The 24909-nt window shown below is 44.9% G+C and overlaps 1 protein-coding gene across 9 annotated transcripts in view; it reads right to left on the bottom strand.

Annotated features, from left to right (window-relative positions):
* The window catches only part of Enox1 (ecto-NOX disulfide-thiol exchanger 1), a 564401-nt gene that overhangs the window by 75195 nt on the left and 464297 nt on the right, over nt 1-24909 (bottom strand). For 7 of the 9 annotated variants that reach the window (XM_039094030.2, XM_039094033.2, XM_063274306.1 and 4 more), the window contains 2 exons: nt 12002-12058; nt 6804-6988 (listed from right to left, as the gene is read on the bottom strand). In XM_039094030.2, coding sequence (XP_038949958.1) covers nt 6804-6988; nt 12002-12058 — 242 coding nt within the window. The remainder of the gene's footprint in view (nt 1-6803; nt 6989-12001; nt 12059-24909) is intronic. The other 2 variants (XM_063274308.1, NM_001399498.1) reach the window with 1 other exon arrangement.

Genomic DNA, 24909 nt, shown 5'->3' with positions numbered 1-24909 from the left:
GGCATGCAGAAGGCAGGTTTAACATCTCCAAGTGGGCAAACACTATTCACTGATGTTCTAACTTTAACATGCTAGAATTTATTGCATATGCATTCCAAAATTGAACTCCCACCCAGCATTTAGCAGAACTAACTGGGATTCATCTTACTTTGCTGAAAACTTTATATTTTTATAAAGTAGTAACATTTATCCATGTGCCGTAACAAATAAAAAAAAATATGTATCTTCGATTTTGATTACAGACAGAAAAATAGCTAGTTGGTTTCTAAAGTGGTATTCATCCTAATAATCCTCTTTTCCTCGTGTTGTTTTTCCTGATCTATCCTTGCTGAGTGATGTCAAGAGGGCTAAAAGCCCTGGGAATTACTAATGTCAAGCTAGACATTGGTGAGCCATTCTTCCACCCAGGCCAATGGCTCATTGGCTTACGAGAGCTGATTTTCAGACCGTCTTTGATAACACTATTAAAAAGCACCCACTTAAAGGATTTATGAAGGAGCTCTAATAATCATCATTAATCATACGCAGTTTTGTGATCAGCAGTTTAAATGACATCCTGTTGTTTTTTGAATATTTATCAGTCCTCGCGGTTGTCTCATGTAGGTTTCAGTACAATAACTGACTGTTTTAGCTCAAAGAAGCACTAGTAACTTTACTGTCAGAAAACCCAGTTCAAAGTTGAATCGGCTCAGGAGGTGCTGTGCAGGCTGCTGCTGCTGGTGAGGTAGTGGTGGGGGTAAAGATATCAGTCTTACCCATGTGACAATCCTGTGAGCTATAATTCAACCTGGCCAGGCAAAATATAACCATTGGTACAGTAATGGCAAAACTCTTTGAGGAGTAACCAATAACTCCCTGACTGGATGTGAGTCCCACCCTATCTATAAAAAGTGATCTATGTCTAGTACTACAAATCCAGTCTGAAACTTGTCACTCAAGAGGGCTTAGGCCCTAGGAGGAACCTAAAACTTCTGATTAGCTGAACTGACTTAACATCAAAACACCTTCTAAACACAGACAAAGGCTACTTTCAAAAAACCTTATTCAGAGAAGTTTCTCCATGAAGCAAACACAAAGACTCGTGGTTACTCAGGTACTGAGGATAAAGGAGAGTTGAGGGCTCAGGTATAAGTAAGACATTTACAGAACCTCCTTAGAACTCAGAGAACACTGCAGAAGAGGGGACAGAAATAATACAGGTGTCAGAAGACAGGGATGGGAGGGCTGGGTAATTCCATCTCCTAAGTTTGACATAGGCAATGCAATCACGAGACCATGGCAATTGTGCCCACTGGCACTGGGCCCACATAAGTAGCTCTTCCCTGTAGTCGGTTATGGATGGAGAAGGGGTGCATGGGGTCCTACCAGTTATGCTGATGTATAGGTGGTGAACAGATTCTGGGAGCAGGGCAGGTACAGGAACTAGATGTACATCTGCTGGCCATCCTACCAGGTTTGGTTAATTCTAAACAGGATCATACAGATTGCCACAGTTAAACTCTTTGGGGAAACAAAACCAAACCAAACTATGCGAATGTGAGGAAGGGTTTTTTTTTTATGGGGCGGAAGGCTAACAGGGATGGGAAGGAAATAAGAGAGGGTGAGGGAGAGAGGTGCCAAATGTATTACATGTTATGGCATTGTTAAATAGTGATAATAACCGTCTAACTTTTAAGATTATGCTTAATAATACGGTACTTTGGGATATGTTTATGAATGAAAATATAAGTATTATTTAAATTTACTTCAGTGGCCAACAGTGACAGGCTAAGCTGACTTTGCCTATCTGACTAGGGCACAGGACATCTGGAATACTCCTGCAGTCTCATGGGAACTCATCAGGTTTGGGTGCCCTAGAAAACACAGTGGCAGCGTTTTACGAAGGATGCTTTCTGTGTGTCCTGATCCTCAGCAGTTATCCATGTGCAGATGAAGACTTACATCTAAGCAGAAGGCCTGCAAATGAATATTCATAGTGAATTTGTGCGTGTTTATCCCAAAGTGCAAACAACATTAGGCATCTATAAACCAGTGACTAGATAAATGACCTGCAGCTTTCCCTTACAATAGAATGCTACTCAGTAGTCTGGGAAGGGAATAAAGCACCCAGCAACACAGAGGGACCGCAAATGCATGCTAAGCAAAACGGCGGGCCTGAGCAGGTGGTGGACGGGAAGTCCTGGAAATGGGTAGATTTCAGGTCAGTGGATGTTGGGAGTGGGGTTGTATGAACAGGGGTCTGAGGGTGTGGCCATGGGAATGACTGATAGATTGATTACCATAGTGATGGCTTCATGTGATTGGATGCATTTGTCAGAATGCATAGAACTAAATAATCTAAAGAACAATTTTTACTTTATTAGATCTAATAAAGCCACTCTGTGGTGGTTTGAATATGCTTGACCCATAGGGAGAGGTGCTGTTAGGAGGTGTGGCCTTGTCAGAGGAAGTGTGTCACTGTGGGGGTGGGCTTTAGAGGTCTCCTCCTATACTCAGGCTCGACCCATTGCATAAGAGAGCTTCTTCCTCCTGGCTGCCTGAGGATCTACTGGTCTCTCCTGGTTGCCTTTGAAGATGCAGAACTCTCAGCTCCTTCTCAGTACCAAGTCTGTCTGGATGCTGCCATGCTTCCTGCTATGATGATAATCAACTGAACCTCTGAACCTGTAAGCCAGCCCAATTAAATGTTGTCCTTATAAGAGTTGCCTTGGTCATGGCGTCTCTTCATAGCAACAGAAACCTTGACTAAGACATGCTCAGTGTATCAGTTTAAAGATGAGCAGCGCTTACAATGGGTATTCTTTATTTGTATATTTTTATACCTAAAGATACAAATGAAAGGGAAAAAGGGCACTGGCCTCCTTAGCCTCCCAGCAGAGAGAGGCTAACTTAATTGCTGTCGTATGGCTTGGTAAAGGCAATCATGTTACCATGGTTACAAGCTGTTATTTCCTCTTGTATTAAATGTCTAATATTAAATTATGACTCATGAGCGGTGTAGGGTCAAACTCAGAAACAAACACCAGGACAAAGTCACCCTAAGGCTTCTCGTTTTTTAAGAACTCTGCTCGGCACTGCTGTTTGTGTATTTTTTCCCCTGACAAACACATAAGCAATGGAGAGACGCTCCTGAACACACTGGCAAGGAAATAAAAGGGAAAACAAATTGGAAACTTCTGGTTAAACCTGCAGGCAATTCTAAAACTTGCCTGCTACTTCTAAGGCCATTTAAGGTTCTTTATTATGATTACAGTGTGTGTGTGTGTGTGTAGTGTGTGCATGTGTGCATGTATGTAGCAATACTCTCAACATGTATGTAGCAATAATTTTCAAATGAATTATAGAAATGACCATCTATCACAGTTGTTATGGTTTGATCTTTATGTCCTTCAATGGTTGTTAATGCTGAAGACTTAGAAACTATCAGGGCCTGGTGCTGGCAGGTGGTAGAACCCTTAAGTGAAGAAGCCTCGTAGAAGGAATTCATGTCATTGAGATGACTTTGAACTGGGTGGGGCATCAGTACTCCAACCCCCTGTTCTCCCCTTTGCTCTCTGCTGTCTAGAGATGATCAGTTCTGTTTCTCCACACCCCCTCCACCATGGCATTCTACACAGCCACAGGCCTAGAAACAACACATACAACTGACCGTGCCCCAAATTATCTGAAGCCATGGGTGAAACACACGAAGCTCCAAGTTTGCTTATCTCGGGTATTTATTACAATGATGAACTGACGTCATGTTTCATGGCTGTGATGATTCTTAGAGCTGAGATTCAACTGAACTAGCTGTGGTGATTTATTCATTAATGACAGGACCCGGTAGAAATATGAGCCATAAAAAGCACTCACATTTTAAACATGTGTCCTCACAGAATAGCCATGTACCTGCTTAACAGCCAAAAGAATGAAAAGCATTGCAAAGGCCATGGGCACAGTGCCGCTAGTTACTGAGGAGGCACCACGTGCATGGCATACCGATACAGCCATGAGCTCTCCTTGGTCTTTATGATCGCATGATGGCATGAATGGCAACCCAGAGCTCCATGGGTACCATGTTGTTCCTGTGTCTTGGCTCTGGTCCCTTCATTCTTACTCAATACATACTTTTGCTTACCACGTGCCTATTGCGATTCTTCAGATACTGCATCCCATCTGTAGGATGAGGGCCCAGCCTTCCAAATGCAGTTATTTGGAAAAGGGGGTCATTGCAAGCACGATTAGCTACAGTGAAGTCAGATTGGAGCAGGCTAGATGCCTAACCTTGCATGAGCTGTGTTCTTATACAAAGCAGAAATCTGGACACACATACAAGAAGTGCATCCCGCGAACAGTAAAGCAGAAAGTCTGCCAACCGAGGGCAGACCCAGCGGCCTGCAGTCTGTCAGGTACTTCGAAGGGCAGCTTCTTTCTCACAGCCTTGGAAGGAGCCGGCCTTATTGATGCCTAGACCTTGAACTTGTAACCTCCAGAATGTGAGGAGCTGTGTCTCATGTCGAATTCAAACCGCAGTATAAAAACAAACAAACCTTTGTGTTCAAGCACATTTCCTAGCAGCAGCGCCATTGTGCAATTGGAACCAGCAACTGTTCCTTCGAATGACTAAGGATCCCTTCTACAGCTCTTTGTGGAACAGATGCATGGCTCCTGTTCCCGTGCTGAGACCCCAGCATGTGTCTCCCTGATGCAGCAGAACAATCTCTCCAAATGCAACAAGCCTCAAGGTTTTATCTGCTCTTAAAGGAATTAGAGACATCTTTTCTGGAGGGAAAGAGGGCCTGCTGCCTGAAGTGTGACAGTGGTTTGCAGGCTATGGCTGCCATTCAGGTCTTTGGGGAAACCGACAGATTTTCATGCTGGCAAGCCCCATCCCTGCACCCCTTGTTGGGGCATATGGACAACCCCAGGAGCTTCACACAGCAGCTGTTGTATTGGCTTTCCAAGTGCAGGAACCTGAGCGATGACTGCAGTGACATTTTCCTGGCTGGCTCTGACCTCCAAATCTCACTGATTAGTCTAGCACACACTGTGAACAACAACCAGTTAGGACTCAGAGCCAGGACTCAAAGAATTACTTTAAAATGGCAAGAGGTGTTAAGACATAATCTCCATGACCTGGCCATTGATCACTTCCCAATATGTGGGTTTTTTTTTCTTTTTTCTTTTTTTTCGGAGCTGGGGACCGAACCCAGGGCCTTGTGCTTGCTAGGCAAGCGCTCTACCACTGAACTAAATCCCCAACCCCCAACCCCCCAATATGTGATATATATATATATGTATATATGTGTGTGTGTGTGTGTGTGTGTGTGTGTGTGTGTGTGTGTGTGTGTATTTTCCTGTCTGGCTTATCTTTTTTGAGGTAGTCACCCTTAATCATGAAAAATATTTGTAGGAAATTTATGGTCCTGGTGTAAGACAACAACCAATATGAATTTAGGGAATTTAGAAAGCACCCAATTCACCAAACAGTCCAATTTCCCACCATTTTAACAACTTTCTCTGGTTTAAACAAAAGCAATCTTTTTTTTCACCCAGAAAGCATTGTTTGGGTTTGTGCATTTAAAGGAGTAACTAAAGGATACCCAGGTGCAATGGTGATGATTTATGTCGCCTTAAAGACCCCAGTGCCTGGAGAACATTCTTCACCAACTGATGCGTTTAGACACACATCCATCTATGACTTTTTTTATTCTATTTCCCTTACTTGGATTTTCCTCTCTCCACAGTATTTCTCAGAGCACACACTGCCTTTCCTTAACCCCCAGATCACAGCTGCCCCCTTTCAACGACAGCTGCAAATTCTACCAAGTCCGTGGAGCTGTGGAAAGAGTGGCCAGATTGCCACTGATATTCTACAGCAGAAGCACAGCTTATCATTCCTGAAGCTATGTAGCCCCGACTCAGGACTCAAGCAATCATGTAATCACAACACTTCTATTCATGTGTGTATGTGTGTGAGAGGGGGTACATATATGTGCTTCTGTGTGCAGGTGCATGTGCACATGTACATTCATGAATGTGGAGGCCAGAGGTCTATTTCTGTTACCGTTCCTCAGGCACTATTCCTTGGTTTTGAAGTCAGGACCTAGCCAATTAGCCTAGGCTGGCAAGACACAAGTCGCGGGGCTGCACCTCTCTGTGACTCCCAGTGCTGGGCTTCTAAGTGTAATCTTGGCAGCACCCTCAGCTTTTGCACCTAGGCTCTGGGGATTGGAGTCAGGTCATCAGGCTCGCCTGCTGAGCATTAAGGACTGAGCCATCAGTCAGTTCTGAAACCTGGTTAGACCCTAAGTATAATCCAGAGATGGAAAGCACATAGCTTGTATTGATGAAAATCTTGGAAATGAACCAAAAGCAAGTGCATGGCTTTGTCCAGCTTCGAACTTAAAATGTTTCTAACTATAAAATATGTTACAGTCAACAAGAATTTGACTATATAAAATGGATATATACATACATACGTCCCACACACATGTATACACACACACACACACTCATTCACACACACACTCATTCACACACATACACACACACACACACACTCACTCACACACGTTCCTATTCATATACCACTTTTTAAACCTCCCACTTCTTGCCCTTCATTTCCTATCCTCAGGGTGATTCTCAACAGACTTTTCTCCAGAGTCTAGATGACCCAGTAGCCTTCAGTGCTTTTCTTTGCTGTGACCGTAGCTTTTCTTGGTCATCCCTTTCTCCTCCGTTGCCCTTTCCAACCAGTGGCTGTCTTATGTACCCCACAAAACAGGTGCAGCCCTGTCCTCTCTGTAACACGCGCCCAGTACCTGTTGCATGCCCTGCATGGTTTGCTGGAGGAACTGCAGCTGCTGGTCCTTGGTGAGGTTCTCCTCTGTGCGGAAGAGCTGCTCTTTCTCTTGCTTCAGCAGCTCCACCTCATTCCTGTAGGCATCCAGCTGCCACCGGAGACTGTCGTTCTCCTCCTTGAGGGCATAGGCCTGAGCAGCCAGGGCTGAATGATAAACACAGAGGTTTGGGGAGTTACCACCCTGCCGAGATTGAGGGGTCCTGCGGTGGAAAAGGAAATCTCACCTAAAATTGGATTCACATCAACTCAGAAGTTAAACCCTAGTAACCAACCCTCGGGGCTCTTTGTCAGTTGGTGGGGACCACATTAGGGTTGATTTTATAAGGATGGCGCCTCTCACATGCTAGATGAATACTGTGAACAGACATCCCAGAGTCTCTTTAATCTATTCAGTGTGTCCTAGCTTATGTTAGGAATGTTTCCAGTGGTTTATCCCCCAGAATTCCTTCCTCTTGACCTCTACCCCCAAACCCGGATGCCATCACAGAAGCTGATCTGCCATGCTCAGTGATGAGAATAATCTGACTTCTTGGCAACCATCCCATCGGCCGCATGGCTGTCCTCTCTCAGGCTCTGTGACTGCTCAGTTTCTTGGAGTGCGTCTTTCTTCAGAGAAGCGGCTGTGTCACGGGCTGAGGCATGCATGCAGCAGACACACTGAAGGCTAACACATGCAACAGCCTCCCAGGGGAGGGAGGAGCTGAGATACACAACGCTTCTTCTTGCTCTATTGCCAGGACAGATTGCACAAATTGTTTTCTCTAACTGCTGTCAGAATGGAAACCTAGTTCCACCTGCTTCACCGACAGATTAAAATTCTCTTTTATTCCCTACAAGGCTGAGTGGTTACTTTGCTCCTCTCTGAAACCTGGGAGTCTCAATGTGTTGATGCTGACCTAATTTGTGTAACTTCCCATCTCCTTTTCACTGAGAAATCATGGTAGTTTGCTCAGGGTCTAACATGCCTTAAAGCTTCAGAAACATCTGAAACCAAGTGACAGGGTAGTCTGAGACAGTGATGGAGGGGAGGAAACCTCTTGCCCTGCTTCTATCTTCACAATTTGTGGGCTATGCAATATAACAGGGCTTGCCAGTCATCCCCACAAGAAAGATTCCTGGATAGGGGGCTTCCTCACATAAATTAGTCCACCGAGTCACTCCAGGAAGCCTAAATAGGAGTCTACTGATCCCTATTTCAAGAGATGAGAGCCATGGGACAAAGAGAAGCAGATCATGAAACAGACTGCAAACCCAGCCTCTAGTCTGTTAGTCTAGTTCTAATAGACACTGCTATGTCTGTTCATGTGAGGTCAGTTCTTAACAACTGTTTAAAAATGGTGTCTCCCCCTTATCTCCAAGCATTGGCCCACTGTCCCTCTCCCCTTATGGAAAAGCCATTCTTAACTCTCGAAAGGAAGAGAAAAGTCAAGCAACACTTGCAAGGCCATTGCTAGAAACGCCTTCATGGACTCAACTGAGGCTATGCAAAGTTGTATATAACACAGAGCTGAGGCAGTGCCCATGTTTTGTCTGCCATTTACCATGTCCTAGGGTCAGACTGAGGTCATCTGGATATCTGTAGGCTCCACAACACATCTGATGATCGCACAGCTTTACTGAGACATTCTGAGACCTTGGTGAATTCCCTCATCAGATAGCAGACATCAAACTACGTTAATAATAGTTTCACAGTTAAGTGTTTTACAGAATTCCACTTTGAAAAAAAATGATTATCTATGTACAGTACACATTGAAATCCTAATCAAACAGAACATGGAATTAACCAGGAAACTCCCGGCATCAAAGCATTGGGGATCAATTAGTCAACAAGCATTTACTGTATACTTCCTTATACCCAAGTCTGTCTGGGGCTCTTAGATCACAAAAGAAAACACAGAATATGTCACTTTTGGTAAGTTCTATTGAAATACAATAAAGACTGACATACCTAAAGGGAAACTAATGTATCCAAAGGGGAAAAGGTAGAAGGTTGCCTTGGATAAAGTAGGCACTCAACAAATGTTGGTTGAATAGACAAATAAGCAACTTAGTATCAAGGTTCCAACAAGGGGGCTATACCCAAGAACCATTTGAAGTAAGAAAGGAGAACGCAGACTGAAAGACTAAAATTACACTTTAGAGGATGAAAACCCTACGCGTGGGAGGTATCCCTCATTCAGGTGCAAGGCCCAGAAGTCACAGCTAGAGGGAGACAGTAATGAGACACATTTGATTCTTTCCCACAAGGCAAGTATCTACCTGGAAGCAGTGAGCAAGAGGTGGAACTTGGGAGAGTGGGGGAGTTCAGACCCAACAGGGTGAGAGCTAAGATGGTATTTGGTGATGGGAGGGTGTGGTGGGATTGGTGGTTTGGTTTGGCGATGGCTGGAGGAATGAACTGGAGGCAGAAGAGGATGGACAAGGAACGTCTGTTTGGCGTATATGGCTGTGCAAAGCCAAGGAGCAGATGCTTGGACGCTTTCCATGACCTAATAAACTCAGACAGGACCCAGGGCTCACCCGGGAGCATGGCTTGGTGCTTTCTAACATTGCGCAGCCCAACCTCACATTCTTGCCTGTACCCCGAGACAACGGCTCCTGAGAAATCTGCTCACCGCTCCACGAGGCGATGTCTGTGAGGCATCGCTGGCAAGAGGGAGGGACTAACAGGGCGGAATCAGCGAAGATGCAAGTGACAGGAAAGGTGTTGGCGCCACACGAGCACGTGACTGCATTTGGTGACATTCAAAGACACTTAAGTCATTTCCTTAGGAAGCTCCATTTGGCCCCCTTTCAATTTGGAGTGGCATTTTTACTATCATAACTGATAGCAGGTGTTTGTGAAGAAATCGATTAGTATGCAGGGATGAAAATTACATTTTCCAAATGAATTGCATAGTCCGCAAGATATGTTGAAATCTGAGTAGCGAAATGCAAGCAGCTATAAAGCATGCGCCAGCAGCATCATTCAAATAAATCATCTGAACATAAATACATATAGGGAAAGTGCCATCCATTATCTTAGAGACTGTCTCATCAGCCTATGGAATGGTCCGGGTGAGCATCTTGGCTGAGCCATGCCTCCTGTCCCTGACAAGCAGAGCACAGTGCTGTGCACACCCCCAGAACAGGGGCCTGATGTTATTTTGCTTTAAAAAAAAAAAAGGAAAGGGAAGGGAAGGAAAGGAAACAACTGTGATTACTCCCACCCCTCAAAAATCAGTACCATAACCAATCTCAATATTGTCTTTAGAATTAGGGCACATAACTGATTTTTGCTCCTCATTAAATAATCTCAGGATTAATGTTCATGGGGAAAAAAAATCAACCAACCAACCAAACAAACAAACAAACTTGGTGATTCCTGTCCTGGAGAGACAGCTGTTTCTAAAGGGTGAGAAATTGTGCCTGAATGCCGCTTAACTTCAGGCCACCTGTTATGTGGAGTCATATGGTATCCCCAAATGTACCCCTCTGTGAAGGCCGCCTGGAAGAGGCTGTTGTATTTCTTGGACTAGAAATCTGGGGGGGGGGGAAACCAAGAGAACCAAACCCACATCCCAATAATGCATGTCAGGTTCTGGTGTGTTAGAAACCCAGAAACTTGAAAGGTCAACTCATTTTTCTCCTTTTTTTTTTTTTCCTGCTTTAATTTTTTTTTCTGGGTCACTGTACTAAATTAAACCATCTTGATAAATGTGTCACCAGGCTTCTACAGTAAAATTTACCCTTAAGAGACTGTGTAAGAAAGCCACTATTCAAGTAAATACAGGGATTACAACGAATGACTGTCTACCTCTGGGTAAGAACCTCCATAGAGCGTGCTGTGTTCCAATCAATTTGAAATATTTGGGGAGTGCCGTCCCTGTGGGTTCCCAAAGTTAAGTCATAAAAGGAATCCAATACGATACCCTATGTGTAAACTGTAACGAACACAAGTGAGCCAACTGCCGGTGATTTTAAAAGCACCATTGAGTCTGGTGATGCCTGAATTAGTATCGGTTAGTCCTCCAACCTATTATTTATTGAGTAATCAAGGCAAGGAGCCATGGCATCTACAAGAAGGGTAAGGCTGCTACACTTACATACTCATACTTCTGTAAACTTTAGAGAATTCTGGATACTGGAATTGTTTAAATCGAAAGAGCAATTACAAACGGGGAAGTTTCCGCTAGGCAAAATTCTGTCGAGTTTGGAAAATTAGCATTGAACTAGCAGAACTTCTGAAGTGATAGTGGTATGCGAAATTTGATCCAGAGATTAAATTGCATTGCTGAGGAAAAAAAAGGTTTAAAGGTATTAGGTGGCTTCTCACTGTTTCCTTTACTGGATCCTCTATAAGCCATTATTTTCTATATTAATTATGGTCAAAGTGACCTCCTCTGCCATTGCCTGTGTTACTTACTGGGTTTCCATGGGAACCGATAATGGCATGCTTAACTCCTTTAAGTAAATAATCTGGTGAAAGCCTTGAAATCACTCTTTTACCAGTCTGAGCCAGCCTCAGAAAAATAATTAGCAATATATGAAAAAATGTAAGTTATTTTGGGTTATGTCCCAGTAAGCTGACAGTGTGTTAATATCTTTTTCATGCTCAGGCAAGATGTAACTAAATAATAAAATGCTTTAACATACTGTTGCTAGCAAATATCTGCCCTTCTCTGGGACTGTTCATCTCTGTGTCTTTGGGGAATGCTGTGTTTAACATTCTTTCTCTCCTCGAACGCTGGGAGGGAGGATGTGGCTAAAATGTATTTCTTCCCCATGAACAAAGAAAGTCCTTTCCTGAGGATTTCACTGGCTGCTGTCCAGGGAGGCGATTGTCCTTATATACAAGGAGGCAGGGGTAGGCAGAAGGCCTGGGCAATAATCCTACAATATCCCAGAGCCTTCAGGGGCTCTTCTTCCTGTCACAACGTCGTCTCCTGATGTCTTCAGAAAGGGCTGAAGCTATGATCCAGTGACCTGGGGATTCCTTCCTAGGTCTATCTGCTTCTCTGTATAAATCTCCTTGTGGGGTAGCAAAGGTGCCCATTGGCTGGTCTGTGGTAGAGACCACCATGCTGTGCAGTGAACTCAAACCCATGCTTCTCTTATCACGATGTAGTGTTGCTCCCAAGGTGACCGCACTAGGAGGTGTGATAGACTGGTTCTTACCAGCAGAATGCAAGCCAGGGTCCGCCATGTCTCCTGCACAGTCTTCAGTGTCTGCCTCTGAAATTGAATAGGCTGTTCTGTGATCAAAAACCAACTTTTTGTGTGGTTTATTGTTAAATCAGGGCAATTGCAAACTTATATGGCCTTCAGTGTTACCTTAACCTGGTGCCTTTTAAATATTAGCTCCTATTTGAATCTCCCTGTAGACTGACACACCTGTTTCTGGGCCCTCTCCAAGGTTTGTGGTTTCAGGTGTCTTGGCCGAGGGTGGAGCACTCCAGGGCACCAGTGGTGCTAACACCATATCTGGAAGGACCCACTCATTCCTGTCCCCCATTTCCCGAGCTACACTGGGCTACTGTGTTTGGACCGCTCGTTTTGAAAGAATCACATGCCTGGCTTGCCATTCCGGTCTGCTTCCTTGGTTTATTCCTTATGTCCCCAGCCTCTTGTCTCACACCTGTGCAAGCTCAGCTCTCCCCACTGCCCTCGTCACCTCGTCACCTCTCTAGGACTTAGGGGAAACCCACAAAAGCTACAGTCACTATTCTGTTTGCCTGCCCACTAAGGTCATAGCAAGAGCAGTAAATGCAATCTTCAGGACTGGGGCTCTAGCTCAGTGGTAGAGCACTTGCCTTCTACCCATGAGGCCCTGTGTTCAGGACTGCTAATGCCTTCACCATGACAATATCAGAAGAAAACAAACACCCAAATCCAAAATCCAAAACCAACCCTGTCCTCCACAGCGTCCTTCAGCTCCTTCCACTCTTGAAAGACTGTGGTACAGTGGGGATGATCATCTATTTTATTGTATAGGTGTTGGGACCCGGTTTCAGTGGCCCTGAGGTGGCATGGCTGGTTAAGAGTACAGACTGTGACCCTACAGGTGGCAAAGCGCCAGCTACATGCTGCAGTCTGAGGAAGGTGGAAATGGGAACTCAGAAGGAGTGGCTTGCTTGTGGTGGAGGTAAAGTCGTCCGTTCCAGCTGCTCGGGGAAGAGTTCCACTGCAGAGGTCCAAAACAAACACAGCTTTTCCCTGAGGGAAAATCTGGAGGTGATTCATGCAGAAATTAATCTCACACCTCTGCGATCCAGAGCCCTGATGTGAACTGCATGGGGCCCCTGCACTATGCCCTCTGTCCTCTAGGAGGGCACCGGGATGCTCACTGGTTTCTGAGCTCACGGAGTCTTATTGTTGACGTGGCTTCCTTAATTGCAGTGTCTCCAGAGATCAATGCTAAATCCAGGCTCCTTTAGGTGATACCTGAAGGTGATACACACTGGGTCTCCACGGGAACTCGATCAGCTTCTGCCTTTGTGTTTGTGCCTATCCAGTTAGAAAAGAAGTGGCCTCTTCCTGAGGCTCTGACCTCCCAAAGGTCTGTCCCCTGGTCTACTGTTGGACCAGTGAGGACCAGAGATAAGCACTTCAGCGAAGGCCTGGGTCCCAGGGATGTTCGCTGCCCATGCCTCCTGGGAGCCGAGGCACAGACCTGGGGAGGCATGGTGGGGGATCTGCCAATAAACCGATCTTTTTACCACTGAGCCTCTTACGAAGGCAGCAAAGCACAACTGGTCTGTTTCTCGGTAACACTTGTGTCCCCACTGAAGCACCAATCTTCCTCAAATTGCTCGTGGAAATTCCTTATGCTACATTTTTGCAGGATTATTATTATTACGACTTAGCACTGACATAACATTTTATGTTTGCAGTGAGTATTATCGTCTGCACATTAGCTATTATTAGGGGGAGCTAAACAGACGCACAAGGCAGTGTCTATTTCTGTCTTTGTGTGAGGCCGGTGGAATAAGGGTAATTTGAGGAGCGCAGGTAAACTAGAGCCTGATATTAGGATGGCTTAAATGTGAGCCTGGAGGTACAAGCGGCAGCAGGCGGCTCAGAGGAAAAACTCCTCTGTCCCTCCCACCTTAGCTCTTCCTAAGTCTGCATCAGGGGCAGGCCTGGGGGTGTGGCTGGGCTCCTGACACTGGTGAAGACCCAGGTTTTACTTTTCCAATTACACTGTTACTCTGCTACCTCTCCAGCCCACCCCCTTTTCCTCACCGGAACATAAGCAAAAGAAAGAGGCCTGCTGAATGCTGACTTACCAGAACCTGAGAGGCCTGTTGTCAACAACGCTAAAGGATGTGCTGACTGACTGGTCTGAGCAAACTTTGGAGTCCTCAGGGCAAGAGAAGCCCAGCCAAGTCTCACTCTGGGCTAAGCTGTGGCAGGGCTGGCCAAGGGAGCAGGCTCTTCCCACAGTTGTCCTGACCTCAGAGGCTCACAAGGAGAGCCTGAGGAGTGAGTGAGCTTAGCTCTCTCCACAATGGGTGATGGCTTTTGGAGGGGAAAGAAAGGCCTTTGCTCAAGGGAGACGGAGAGAAAGTGGAAGTGACATTGGAGCAGGACAGTGCATCCTGTTTAACAGGACTCAGTGGACTCTGGGAGTAGGTGTCTAGGTGAATGGAGAAGGGACCAGCCCTCCTGAGTCTGCGGGCATACAAGCAGCCGCTCCTCCAATTCACAACTAAGGGAATTAGCAAATGATGACCGCTTTTTTTCGGGAATCTTTCCTGCTAAAAGGCAGTATTTTCCTTTTCCTGAAGCATGTTTCACCACCCACGGTGGGCGTGCACGCGCGCACGCACACGTACACACACACATACACACACACATACACACACACACACACACACACACACACGCGATAATGATACCGTTTTTCTCAAGAAGGACTTCCACCAGTCCTCTGTGCCTCTTCTTGAGCTCTGCTTTAGAAACTGATCTCTGCTTAGAAATTTGCACTCTCCACAAGCAATCTCACCACAACTTGCCTCTGAGCAGCCTCTTACCCCCTCCCCACACCCTACCCCTGCCATGAGGTACTGTAAGAACCTTGGTGTAACAGGGTCGGGAAGCAGATGTCTAAAGCAACCTTAAAAAATGTTCTGCCAGCCTTGTTGTTCATTAGTTTTGGGCACCTGGTTTCTGTTAGTCCCTTTTATTTCTGTTAGTCCCTTTTAACGGCCTTTCTGTCTCAGCTTCCGCCTCAGCATCTCGACCTTCTGTGGTGTGTTCCCTGTTTCCTTCATGTCTTTCCTTTTTAACTCTGGATACCACTGCTTCCTCTCCCAAAAGCCACGACTGAGTGATTTCCTGAGTCCTCCAAGCTTAGTCTCCATTCTTCTGACCCCTGTGCCCTATCCTGAAATACTTTTTTTTTTTTAACAGCTATCTCTCCCAGCATGGGTGGCTTCTGGTTTTCACTCTGAGGCGGTCAGAGTGAACCTCTAGAATGAAGCACCGCTGAACCCTCCCGCCTTTGGTCCAGTCTATGCCACAGGAGAGGAGGCCCCTCAGATGCGCAAGCTCCTCCCAGACTGTTCACAGGCAGCAAGAGGCTCCCCATAAAAGGGTGGCATACTTGCTTTCCTCTCTGACTTGGCTGTTCTAGAACATCGGAAAGGTGAGGGTGGCCCTGGCCGGTACCAAGTCTTTCTGGGCCAGGCCAGCCTTTCCTGCACCGAGGTGCAGACTCCAAACGTTCCTGGTGCAGGCAGTTCCTCACCTGGGCCTGGCAAGCTGGACCAACATCGCTTCCTCTTCTTCTCTTGCCTCTGGCCCAGTCACTTCCTGTCCATCACACAGTTTGATCTTTGCCCATGGTTCTACTCTCTCATCTTCTTACTTCTTCTTGTCCTGTTCTGTCCTTTCCCACCTACCATGCAGAGCCACCAACCCTCATGTTAAAGTAGACCCTCTCTGTCCTTTGTACCTCAGCACCCCCCGGGGAGCAGTTTAATAACAGAAGACTGGGCATTAGCCCAGAGCATGGGTATGTGTACCAGGTTTCCCAGGTGATTCTATGTAAAGCCCAGCCTAGGTTGTTCCTTTATACCTCCTGTTCATAATTTCTGCTATTACAGCGCAAGGTATTTTCAATTTGCTGTAAACCCTTTTATTGAATCTTTCCCCATAATTTGAACAAGAAGAAGGAGGAGGAGGGGAGGAGGAGGAGGGGGAGGAGGGGGAGGAGGAAGAAGAAGGAAAAAGGTGGAGGAGGGGGAGAAAGAGGAGGAGGAAGAAGAAGAAGAAAAAGAAGAAAAAGAAGGAAGAGGAAACTAGCCATAAGCCCATGCTGCCTTAAAGAAAGCTGGAGAAGGGACAAGCTATCCCAACGACAACACTAAGCTGACTTGCTCTGACTCCGCTATTTCTCCATGCTGGTTGGCACTTCAGTTCTCGGTCTTGAATGTTCCTTTCACGGCTACTCTAATGAGTTTGTCACCTGGACACCATTCTCTTCGAAACAGCCTCCAGGGGAGTCTGTCCTTCTCAGGCTCTTGGAGTGCAAAGTCAGTGCAGAAGGTCAGGGGCAGATTATTAGAACGCTGGGTGTTTCTCCCACACAGATGGTTCTAGTTCAGTCTTCAAGCAACAGTCGTTACTGTTTTTCAATGCTGGAGTGCGAGCTCTTGAGAGCCCTGACTTGGACAACTCCATCTTCTCTGAGTTCTTGGCCAGGAAGAGCAGCATGCATTTTATAAACTGTCTGCATGGCCAAATTATAGCCGTCTTCCTTCCATTGAGGAGAGATGTTCAGGCATTAAAACCCTTTTCATATCGAGCATGATAACCTTCCCTGAATCCTCACACAGCCAGGTTTTTTCTTTCTTTCTTTCTTCCTTTTTTTCCTCATTAAAGTGATTTGTTTTGAGTTTCTGACGGGTATAATTTTTCAGGTACTAATGTTTTATTCTCCCCACAAAGGCCCTTGCAAGTGCTGAATCCCCAGTTCAGCGCTATTAATCACACACTAAACGCCTTTAAACTGTGCTACCTTTTTTTTTAATTTGAGAAATAGAGCTGTTTGGGCAAGTTTATTAGGTGACCTTGATTAAATTAAAGAGGTCAAAAATGGAACAGGCTTCAAACCCATAGTCAATGGTATTTTTTTTAAAAATGATTTCCTTCCAATTAAGCAGGAATTAGAATGAAATATTTTGTTTCTGAGAGGTTAAAAGAATTCCTCGGAGGAGGCCCTCTCTTGTTCCTTGCTTCTCATTGAACGCGAGAGAAAGTACTCTGGAGCTTCGTTAACACAGTGCTGATGTACTGGCATCAATTATAATGTTCCTTAGGAGCCTAAATGTTACATAGCAGGGGCTGAAAGAGACTAATTTAAATGTTAATTTCTATTTGAGAAGCCCAAGGACTTAGCAACTTTCACACAAAAAAATAAAAAAATAAAAAATCCACTCGAGATGTATTTTTCATCTGCAGGAATGTCACCCTAGCTCTCGCTCCAACCTTCTCTGTTCTTTGTCAGGTCCATCCTTTACCTTTCTGTTTCCTTGGGATTTAGTGACCTGAAAGGACAGCTCATTCGGCCCCACGGAGTTACATAGAGTCTCTGGTACACAATCAGGAAAGCAGAATTACACAGAGAAGAGGCAAAGAAGCCTGGGTGACCACCTAGAACTCCTGAGAAGTTGTGGACATGAGAGAAATGACCTAATTCTCTTATGCCACCTGCACACTGCTGTCCTTGCCAATGCTGGAGCTCAGTTGACATGGACTCTATGAAGAAGAAAGGCACTGGTGGCTTAGAGATAGAGAAGGTGGAGGGTAAGGAGGAAACCTCAGCAGGTAAAGGGCTTGCTTGCCTTGTGAACACAGGGCCCTGAATTTGATCTCTGAGAACCTATGTTAAAACACAAACAAACAAAAAACTAGGTATGGTGCCCTACACTGGGTTGGGGAGACAGAGACGGTTGAGTCCTTGGATCTCTCTCTGGCTGGCCAACCAGCCCAGCCTACTGGGTGAATTTTATGCCAGCAGAGGGTGGAGGTGGGGTGGGGGGGCAAACAAACCAAAATGGATGATACCGGAGGACCAACAGTCAAGGTTGTCCTCTGACCTCCGTGTGTATACTTATACAGAGTTGGGGGAGGGAGCTTGGAAGCTTGATACCAATTTATCAGACTTGGGACAAAACATGGAACATCCCTGAGATCTCAGGGTCCTTATCTGAAAAATAAAATGTTGTGAAGTATATGAAAATCACAGACTTTCCTTTTATCATCTCTGGCTCAAGATGGAGATTAAAAGTGTCCACCCAAGAGATGAGAAATTAGTTCTTAGTTGTAGTTTCTCATCTATCCAATAAGCCACCTGTATACAATGCAATCTACTGTGGACAATGCTGGGCTACCTGGAGAGAAAAGGGCCCTCTAGGGGAACCAAGGGCGAGAGGCTCTCCCATCTCAGAAGTGCCTGCCCTGTACCAGCTTAAAGCACACAAAGGTTTCTCTGGGGCTCTCAGAGTTGAGATGAGCAGACATTTTCCAGACTCTTGGGTCTCTCTCGGTCTTTACATCAAGGTTTCTCGGCTGACTTTTGGCAGTAACTGTGAGTGCACAGCAAGGTATGGCCGTGTGGACTTCTAGGAAAGGGAGGACTGACAGCAGGCTGTGAGGATTTTCTAGAATGTATGAGCAATACTTCCACTTCGGGGACCGAGTCTTAATTAGTCTTATAAGATGTTAGTCATTTCCCCTTTAATCCGGCACTTCCAGACAAAGGCCCTGGTCCCAGACACACTGTAAGGATTCAGTGAATGTTGTTAAATCTGTTGCTGCTTTGTATTGTGACAATGTGTAAGGTAATTCACAGAGGCAAGGAGCTAAGGCCAGGGAAAGGCAATGGTTTCAGGAGTTACACAAACTATACTAGAAGAATCCAGTAGGTTGATGATGATAGAAACTGGTCGGTAAGTCACTAAGACAAAAAGGAAAGCTCTCATCATGCCTCCCCCGCCAAGACTAGGCCAAATAGATTACAGATTTGACCTTACAACTCATAATTACAGTAAGTCAACAAGATCCACGATTGACTTTTTATATCTATTAAACAATTCAACTTATTATTGGGGGCATAGAAACTCAATTTTTGGTCCTTATTAGATTCAGAATATTGGGGAAAGGGGAAACATATTGCTTTCAAGACCTCCTCCAGAGCCAGCCTTCCCTGAGTGTGGGAACTGCAGTAAGATTGATATTGCCACGATGTTCTCCCCCAGTCTTTTATTTTTAAGATATATTTAGAGGCATATCTCATAAAGAAAAGCCCTGGGAGGAGAGAGACAGGGAGAGGCACTTCAATAAACCCTGAAATTAGATGTTGAATCAATACACTGATGGCCTTGTGGGCTCTCCCTGGCCCTGGGGGTGCAGAGAAAACAGGGTAGGATGAGAAGTCAAGGGGCTACGGAAAAGGATGTGGATGGCAGCTCAGGTCCACCATTCAGTGCACGCTCATGCTCAGAGTGTCAGAGTAGTCTTCTTTCTCCTGTTATCACTCTGGAGACTTAAGGGACAGAAAACACTGGCTGTGACTATGTGTGTGGTTCATCCACCCCCAGCATTTCTTCAGATCGTTTCTTCTTTCTGTCTATACCCAGATAGCAGACTCTCTAAGGAAATATCACTCAAGCAGAAAAGAGATTGTGCCAACTTCCTGAATTATTTTTGTTAGAATGGACTTAAAAACAGTTTGCTGGGTGCGCCGCCTATATTGAAGCCAGTCTCCAGGCAGCAGAAAATAGAGACAATGTTACAGGAAGACTACACAGAAGCGTCATTTAGTTTTGCCCGGCTTTGGATTTGAAGGTGATAAACATCTCCAGTCCTCTTTGTCTTCAGTGACATGGAGATTCGTGTCCACAAGAAGCATTCAAATCCTTGTTTAACTCTACTTGGTACATCTGTGTCAGATCCCCTGCAACTGGAGTTTCAGACAGTTCTGAGATGCTACATGGGTGCTGGGAATTGAACCCCATCCCTTCACAGAGCAGTTGGTGCTCTTAACTACCGAGCCATCTCTCTAGCGCCCACCCCAGATTCTTACATGATTAAAGGTCCAGGAGAATGAACCTGGAGTCTGTTTTCTGAGCCAACGTAGCTTGGGAAGGAAGGTAAGCTTACTGTGGGAAGTTAACTGTGGAAATTCTCCAACATGAGAGAAGGGAAGACGATTCATTAAACTTCCACCATCTGATACTGTGGTCACTATTTTTTTCATCCAACCAACTGATTGGAAATGGCCAAGCAGTAACAAACACCTCAACGTTAATCTCACTATAGATTCTCTCAGGAGTTTTAAAATTACCATCAACATACAAAAATACATTACTGAACCAGTAATAAGTAATGTTCTCCATGTCTATAAAACTTCGGGATGACAGAGTTGATTGTTGAATCTACTTCACACCAGCTTCCAAAACCAGAGGAATTTAGTTAGCTTCAGTTTTTCAATGCTTCCTCAAAACTTCCTAGGAGAGCTGGGACACCCTCATCCTCTCCGTCACTGTCTTCTGGATTGGGTGCTGTATAATACAGCACTTGTGGGGACGGGTCTTCAGCTAATGTTCTAGGGCTCGTTAAGCTGTCAGCCCAAGCTGACTTAATATTCCAGGACACATTTCCACGACTGGTTTTGTGTCTGTGTGGCCAGGAATGCAAAGGCATTAGCCGAGAGGGAAGCTCAGACTTTGGGACTGTTGAAACGAGTACGTGTTCCATCATCTTTAATTGATACCAGCTATGTTATTCACGCCTAGGGTGGTTGGGTTGTTTTTCTTTTTTAAATCTTTATGTCATCAGTCACCCCAGCCATCCAGACCTGACTCTGACTGATACATGGCTAACTTTTCTTGACTCATAATGTTATAGGTAATGTTCACAGTAGCATTATTAAGATAACACATGGCACCTCTCGTGGACATTTTGAAAGTACACAAAGAGGAAAGAACAAAAATCATTTATAGAAAACAAAGCAAATTATAATCTTTTACAGATACTAAATATTTTCACCCATTTCCTTATAGATCTCCTCATAGCATATAAATTGTGAATATAACACACATATAAGCACGCATTTGGAGTTGTTCACATATGCCATTGCGTAACTGTTGCTTAGCAACTGTTCTGAGAACTTTCTATTGTGCCATTTAAAATCTCTCAATCATGATTCTTATTCCAACTCTATATCATCAAACAATGTACAGTGTATATAATAGTAGAGAGAGATAACTTAAAAATTTCAAAGTAATTCTGGGAAATGAAAATGTATGCAACTGCCTTAAGCTGTGATGACTCAAGATGACCCAGGTGGAAACCATGGGTTTTGGAACTCGGAAGCTGTAGAACCAGGAAGGACTCACTGTTGGACTTAACAGTGTCCTGCCCGAAGTACTGTGGCTAACACTCTGCCTTGCAACTATTGCCCTAGATATGTTACTTTCTACTTCTCTGCTAATGATTGGAGTTCAAATAAAAAAATTTACTTCTCAGGAGGTTTAACACAATGTATCTTAAAACTGGGAAGCACAGCTTCTGAATAAGTGTCCATTCCAACTATCAAAACCACTCAGTGGTGCACGACAGAATCATCTCAAAGTCACAGAAACGGTTGAGGTAATAACGATTTCTAGGTTGCTTTAAACGTCAATCCCCAGGACATTTAAGTACCAGATAAACAGGCAATGGAAAGGGGGATTTCTGAAAAGGAGGAAGAGAATAGTTCCTTCTTTCAAGTTCCTACTTCATTAGTCAGGATGATGTCCAATCGAGGGTCTAATAATGATGCCACCAACTGTGCTTAGATGAACAATGGAATCTAAAAGCAGAGAGGGAATAAAGGCACCAATGCCCATCGGCACATCCTAGTGCTAAGACGGGAGTAACTGGATGTTTTAATTGGGCTGATATTGATTCCTTTGGCCAATGTCCTACTTTGACAGCCTTGGAGCCAAACTTTTAAGATTTTAGATGGAGAGACATAGAATAAAATCGATGGATATGAACTTTTCATGAGTAGCTGGCCTATATATCTACGGGTTTTCAGCCACATTCACATTTAATGATCTTGGGACGGTTGTTCCAGTAATCAGGCCTCAAGAACCTCCAGGTGTTTACTGTGACCAAAGACTTGTGGTAGCCTCACCTCCCAAGGATTTATGGGAAGAAGCTCATGAGCCAATGGGGAACTCATACTTGCTCTGTCATTAATATATATGAAGGTTTTCAAAAGGTCTGTTATATAAGCAGGCCTGTCTAAAACCCAAATAGTGTAAAATTAAATCTATTGGGCTTTACAAAATATATTAATATAGACTTTATGCCACATAAAAGGGCAAAAGAACAGAATTTTTTTCCACAGGACTGACACAGCTGTATTTTCTCCTTTATCTGCCATCCTTAGCCTTCCTTATGAGACTATATTTTGTTTTTACATGAGAAATAGTTTTGCTTTTAAACACCGCTAGACACTTCTCAAGGTGAGGCCAGTGAGCTAGCTACCTGCTGACAGCATCGTCTTTGAGCATCTACTGAAATCTCGGGTGAGCAAGCCCTTGATGGTACAGCTAAGAGCGGCCCCTTTTCTCGATCAGGCCTTTCTATTTATTGCTTACAGAGTAAAGGGTAAAATCAGTGATTAATTTGAGGGAATCTCAAACTCTCCCAGACTGGGCCATCTAATAAAAAGTTATTCTGATAGCTTTTTCCCAGAAGTCGTGATGACTACACTTAAAGCCTGACAACGCTTTGTGTTAATTTTGCCCAAACTTGAGCCGAAAACATATTTTAACATCCTGTCAGAATGAGATACTAAGAGTGTCGGTAAAATGACACTCCAGTAAATGTAAATTTAGACTGCTGTTACAAGCCCCTGCCTGGCTCCAGGAGGTGTTAGGTTGCTATAGTATTTTCCATAGCAACTTTGCATCTTATTACATAAATATTCCCTCAGTGTCCTCAGAGCCTGCTAAGGAAGCAGGTGAAGTCTCTCTCATGTGATAGTTCTTTTCTGGGCTTTGCTTAACACAATGAAGTGGCCCCCAAATCACAGTAAGCCATAATGAAGATGATGGTGTTCTGGGAAGTGGGAAGTTGAAAAGCATCTGGGTTCTGGTCTGTGCAGGGGGTGAGGCTGAGACCCCATTGTCTGAATCCTTCACAGTCCAGCATCCTTGGCCTTCCATTTTAGACAATGATTTAACTTTCCCTGTTCCTTTCTTTTGCCTGGCAGCTAGGCAGGAGCTCAAGCGTTCCACCAGGCTTAAGAGGTCTCACTGCACTGGGCAGGAGGCCAGAGCCTCAGAGCCCAGATGTGCTTTGTGAGTATCTTTGGGAGTGTTAGGCTGAACAACACATGGGAGCCACTGGGGGAGCCTACCCTGCTCTGGGCAGAACACAGACGTGGTGGGTGGTGGTTAGACCCTAACGAGGGCTCCACTGAGTTTTAAGGAAGGGCAGCAAAGTAGGGGAGTCCTTGGGGGTGCTCCTGGACACAAGGCAATCTCAAAAACACAGGGCAATTTTACTCACGGGGAAGGACTCGGTTGCACAAAGTTTACGCATTATGAAAGAGGTCAGGAGCCAATTGTGGCATCGCTCGGTGCCACGGGACAGCAAGGGCATAAACTTCCAGGAGGAGCAAGACTTTACAGCCCAGACACATAGGGTTCATTTTGCCCAGCAGGAAGGAAGGCTTCCATTAGAAAAGGCTCCTCAGCCACTGGATCCAGTTAATAGCATCTGTCTCCAAGTATTTAAAAGGTAAATCGATTTTCAAGGAGAGATGGTTTTGATATTTTTAAATCATTGTCTAAAAGCCTGTCCATTACGGGTGGGAATTGTAACTGTACATAAAATCAGGAAACTGAAAAATCGACCTGAAATAAACCTTTATTTGATGTGTGTTGGTAAGATGTTCACGGTTTATAAAAACAAAACAAAACTATTCCCTTGTTGAACCTAGGTTCCCAGAAGACACTAAACTGAGGCCTGGAAGGAGGCAAGTGCTTATCTTTGACTCAAGGGTCCTTCCCTCACAGTGGCACTGCTCTTTCAGGAGATGTCCCAGGCTGACAGGATATGGGAAAACAGCTTGTCCTTGTCTTTCTAGGCCTTGGCTCGTCGATGCCCCTGCCTTGTGGAGCATGGGCCCTGGCATGTTGTTACTGGCCCTCCCACTTCCCACAGTGGACAGTGCTTGTTCTTCTGCTGAGTTCTAAACCTCTGTGGTCAGCTGACCTAGAGCACAATCCAGGCCTTCTTCTCAAAAAGGAGCCTCAGGCAAGCTGCCTGGGACTCCCTGTTTAGTCAGCCGCAAGACTCTAACTTGGCATTTAGCAATCACTGTGTGCCTGGCTGGGGTGGGGCCTGCACTGAGTCTCTTCTCAGGCTTGTCACCTCATTACGACTTCCTGTGGGGCATCCTCACTATGGGCATCTCACTGGGCTTCCAGAAGGAATTCAGTATCAGAAACCCAGAGACAGTCTTGGAACTCAAAGAAATGAAGGGGACGGCTGAAAACCTCAATACTTACATTTTTAAACATGATGTATCTTGTGATGGATAATACTGTTCAGATCAGATTCCAATTAAAATTGAGTCACTAATTTCACTTGGTTGCTGGAAATCACTGTTCGACTTCTTAGTGAAATTAAAAGCAATGGTAATCAAACAAAATGGTATTGTAAATTTCTATGGAAAATTGACAGCCCAGAGAACACTTCATTGTTCAAAAAGTATTTGTGGGTAGGGAGAGGCTCTGTGGGTAAAAGTGCTTACTGCACAAGCCTGAAGACCTGATTCGGGGTCCTGAAAAACCTGTATTAAACAGAAATGGCTAGGAGGAAAAGGGCTAGAAGTGGCCATTCTCAACAGTAATACTAGTGCTCCTAAGACAAGGTGGGAGGTGAGGGTAGGAGATGCGCCTGGAAGCTTGGGGCACAGCTAATCTAGAATATACAACAGCATGGTGAAACAATCGAGATAGAAGTCCTCTCCTGACCGTACACTTTACACTGTGACACATGCCTGTGTGGACACA

Source organism: Rattus norvegicus, chromosome 15, assembly GCF_036323735.1.
Source record: "Rattus norvegicus strain BN/NHsdMcwi chromosome 15, GRCr8, whole genome shotgun sequence".
Lineage (NCBI taxonomy): Eukaryota > Metazoa > Chordata > Mammalia > Rodentia > Muridae > Rattus > Rattus norvegicus.
The sequence above is the reverse complement of the archived record's forward strand: the minus strand, read 5'-3'. Positions and strand labels throughout refer to the sequence as shown.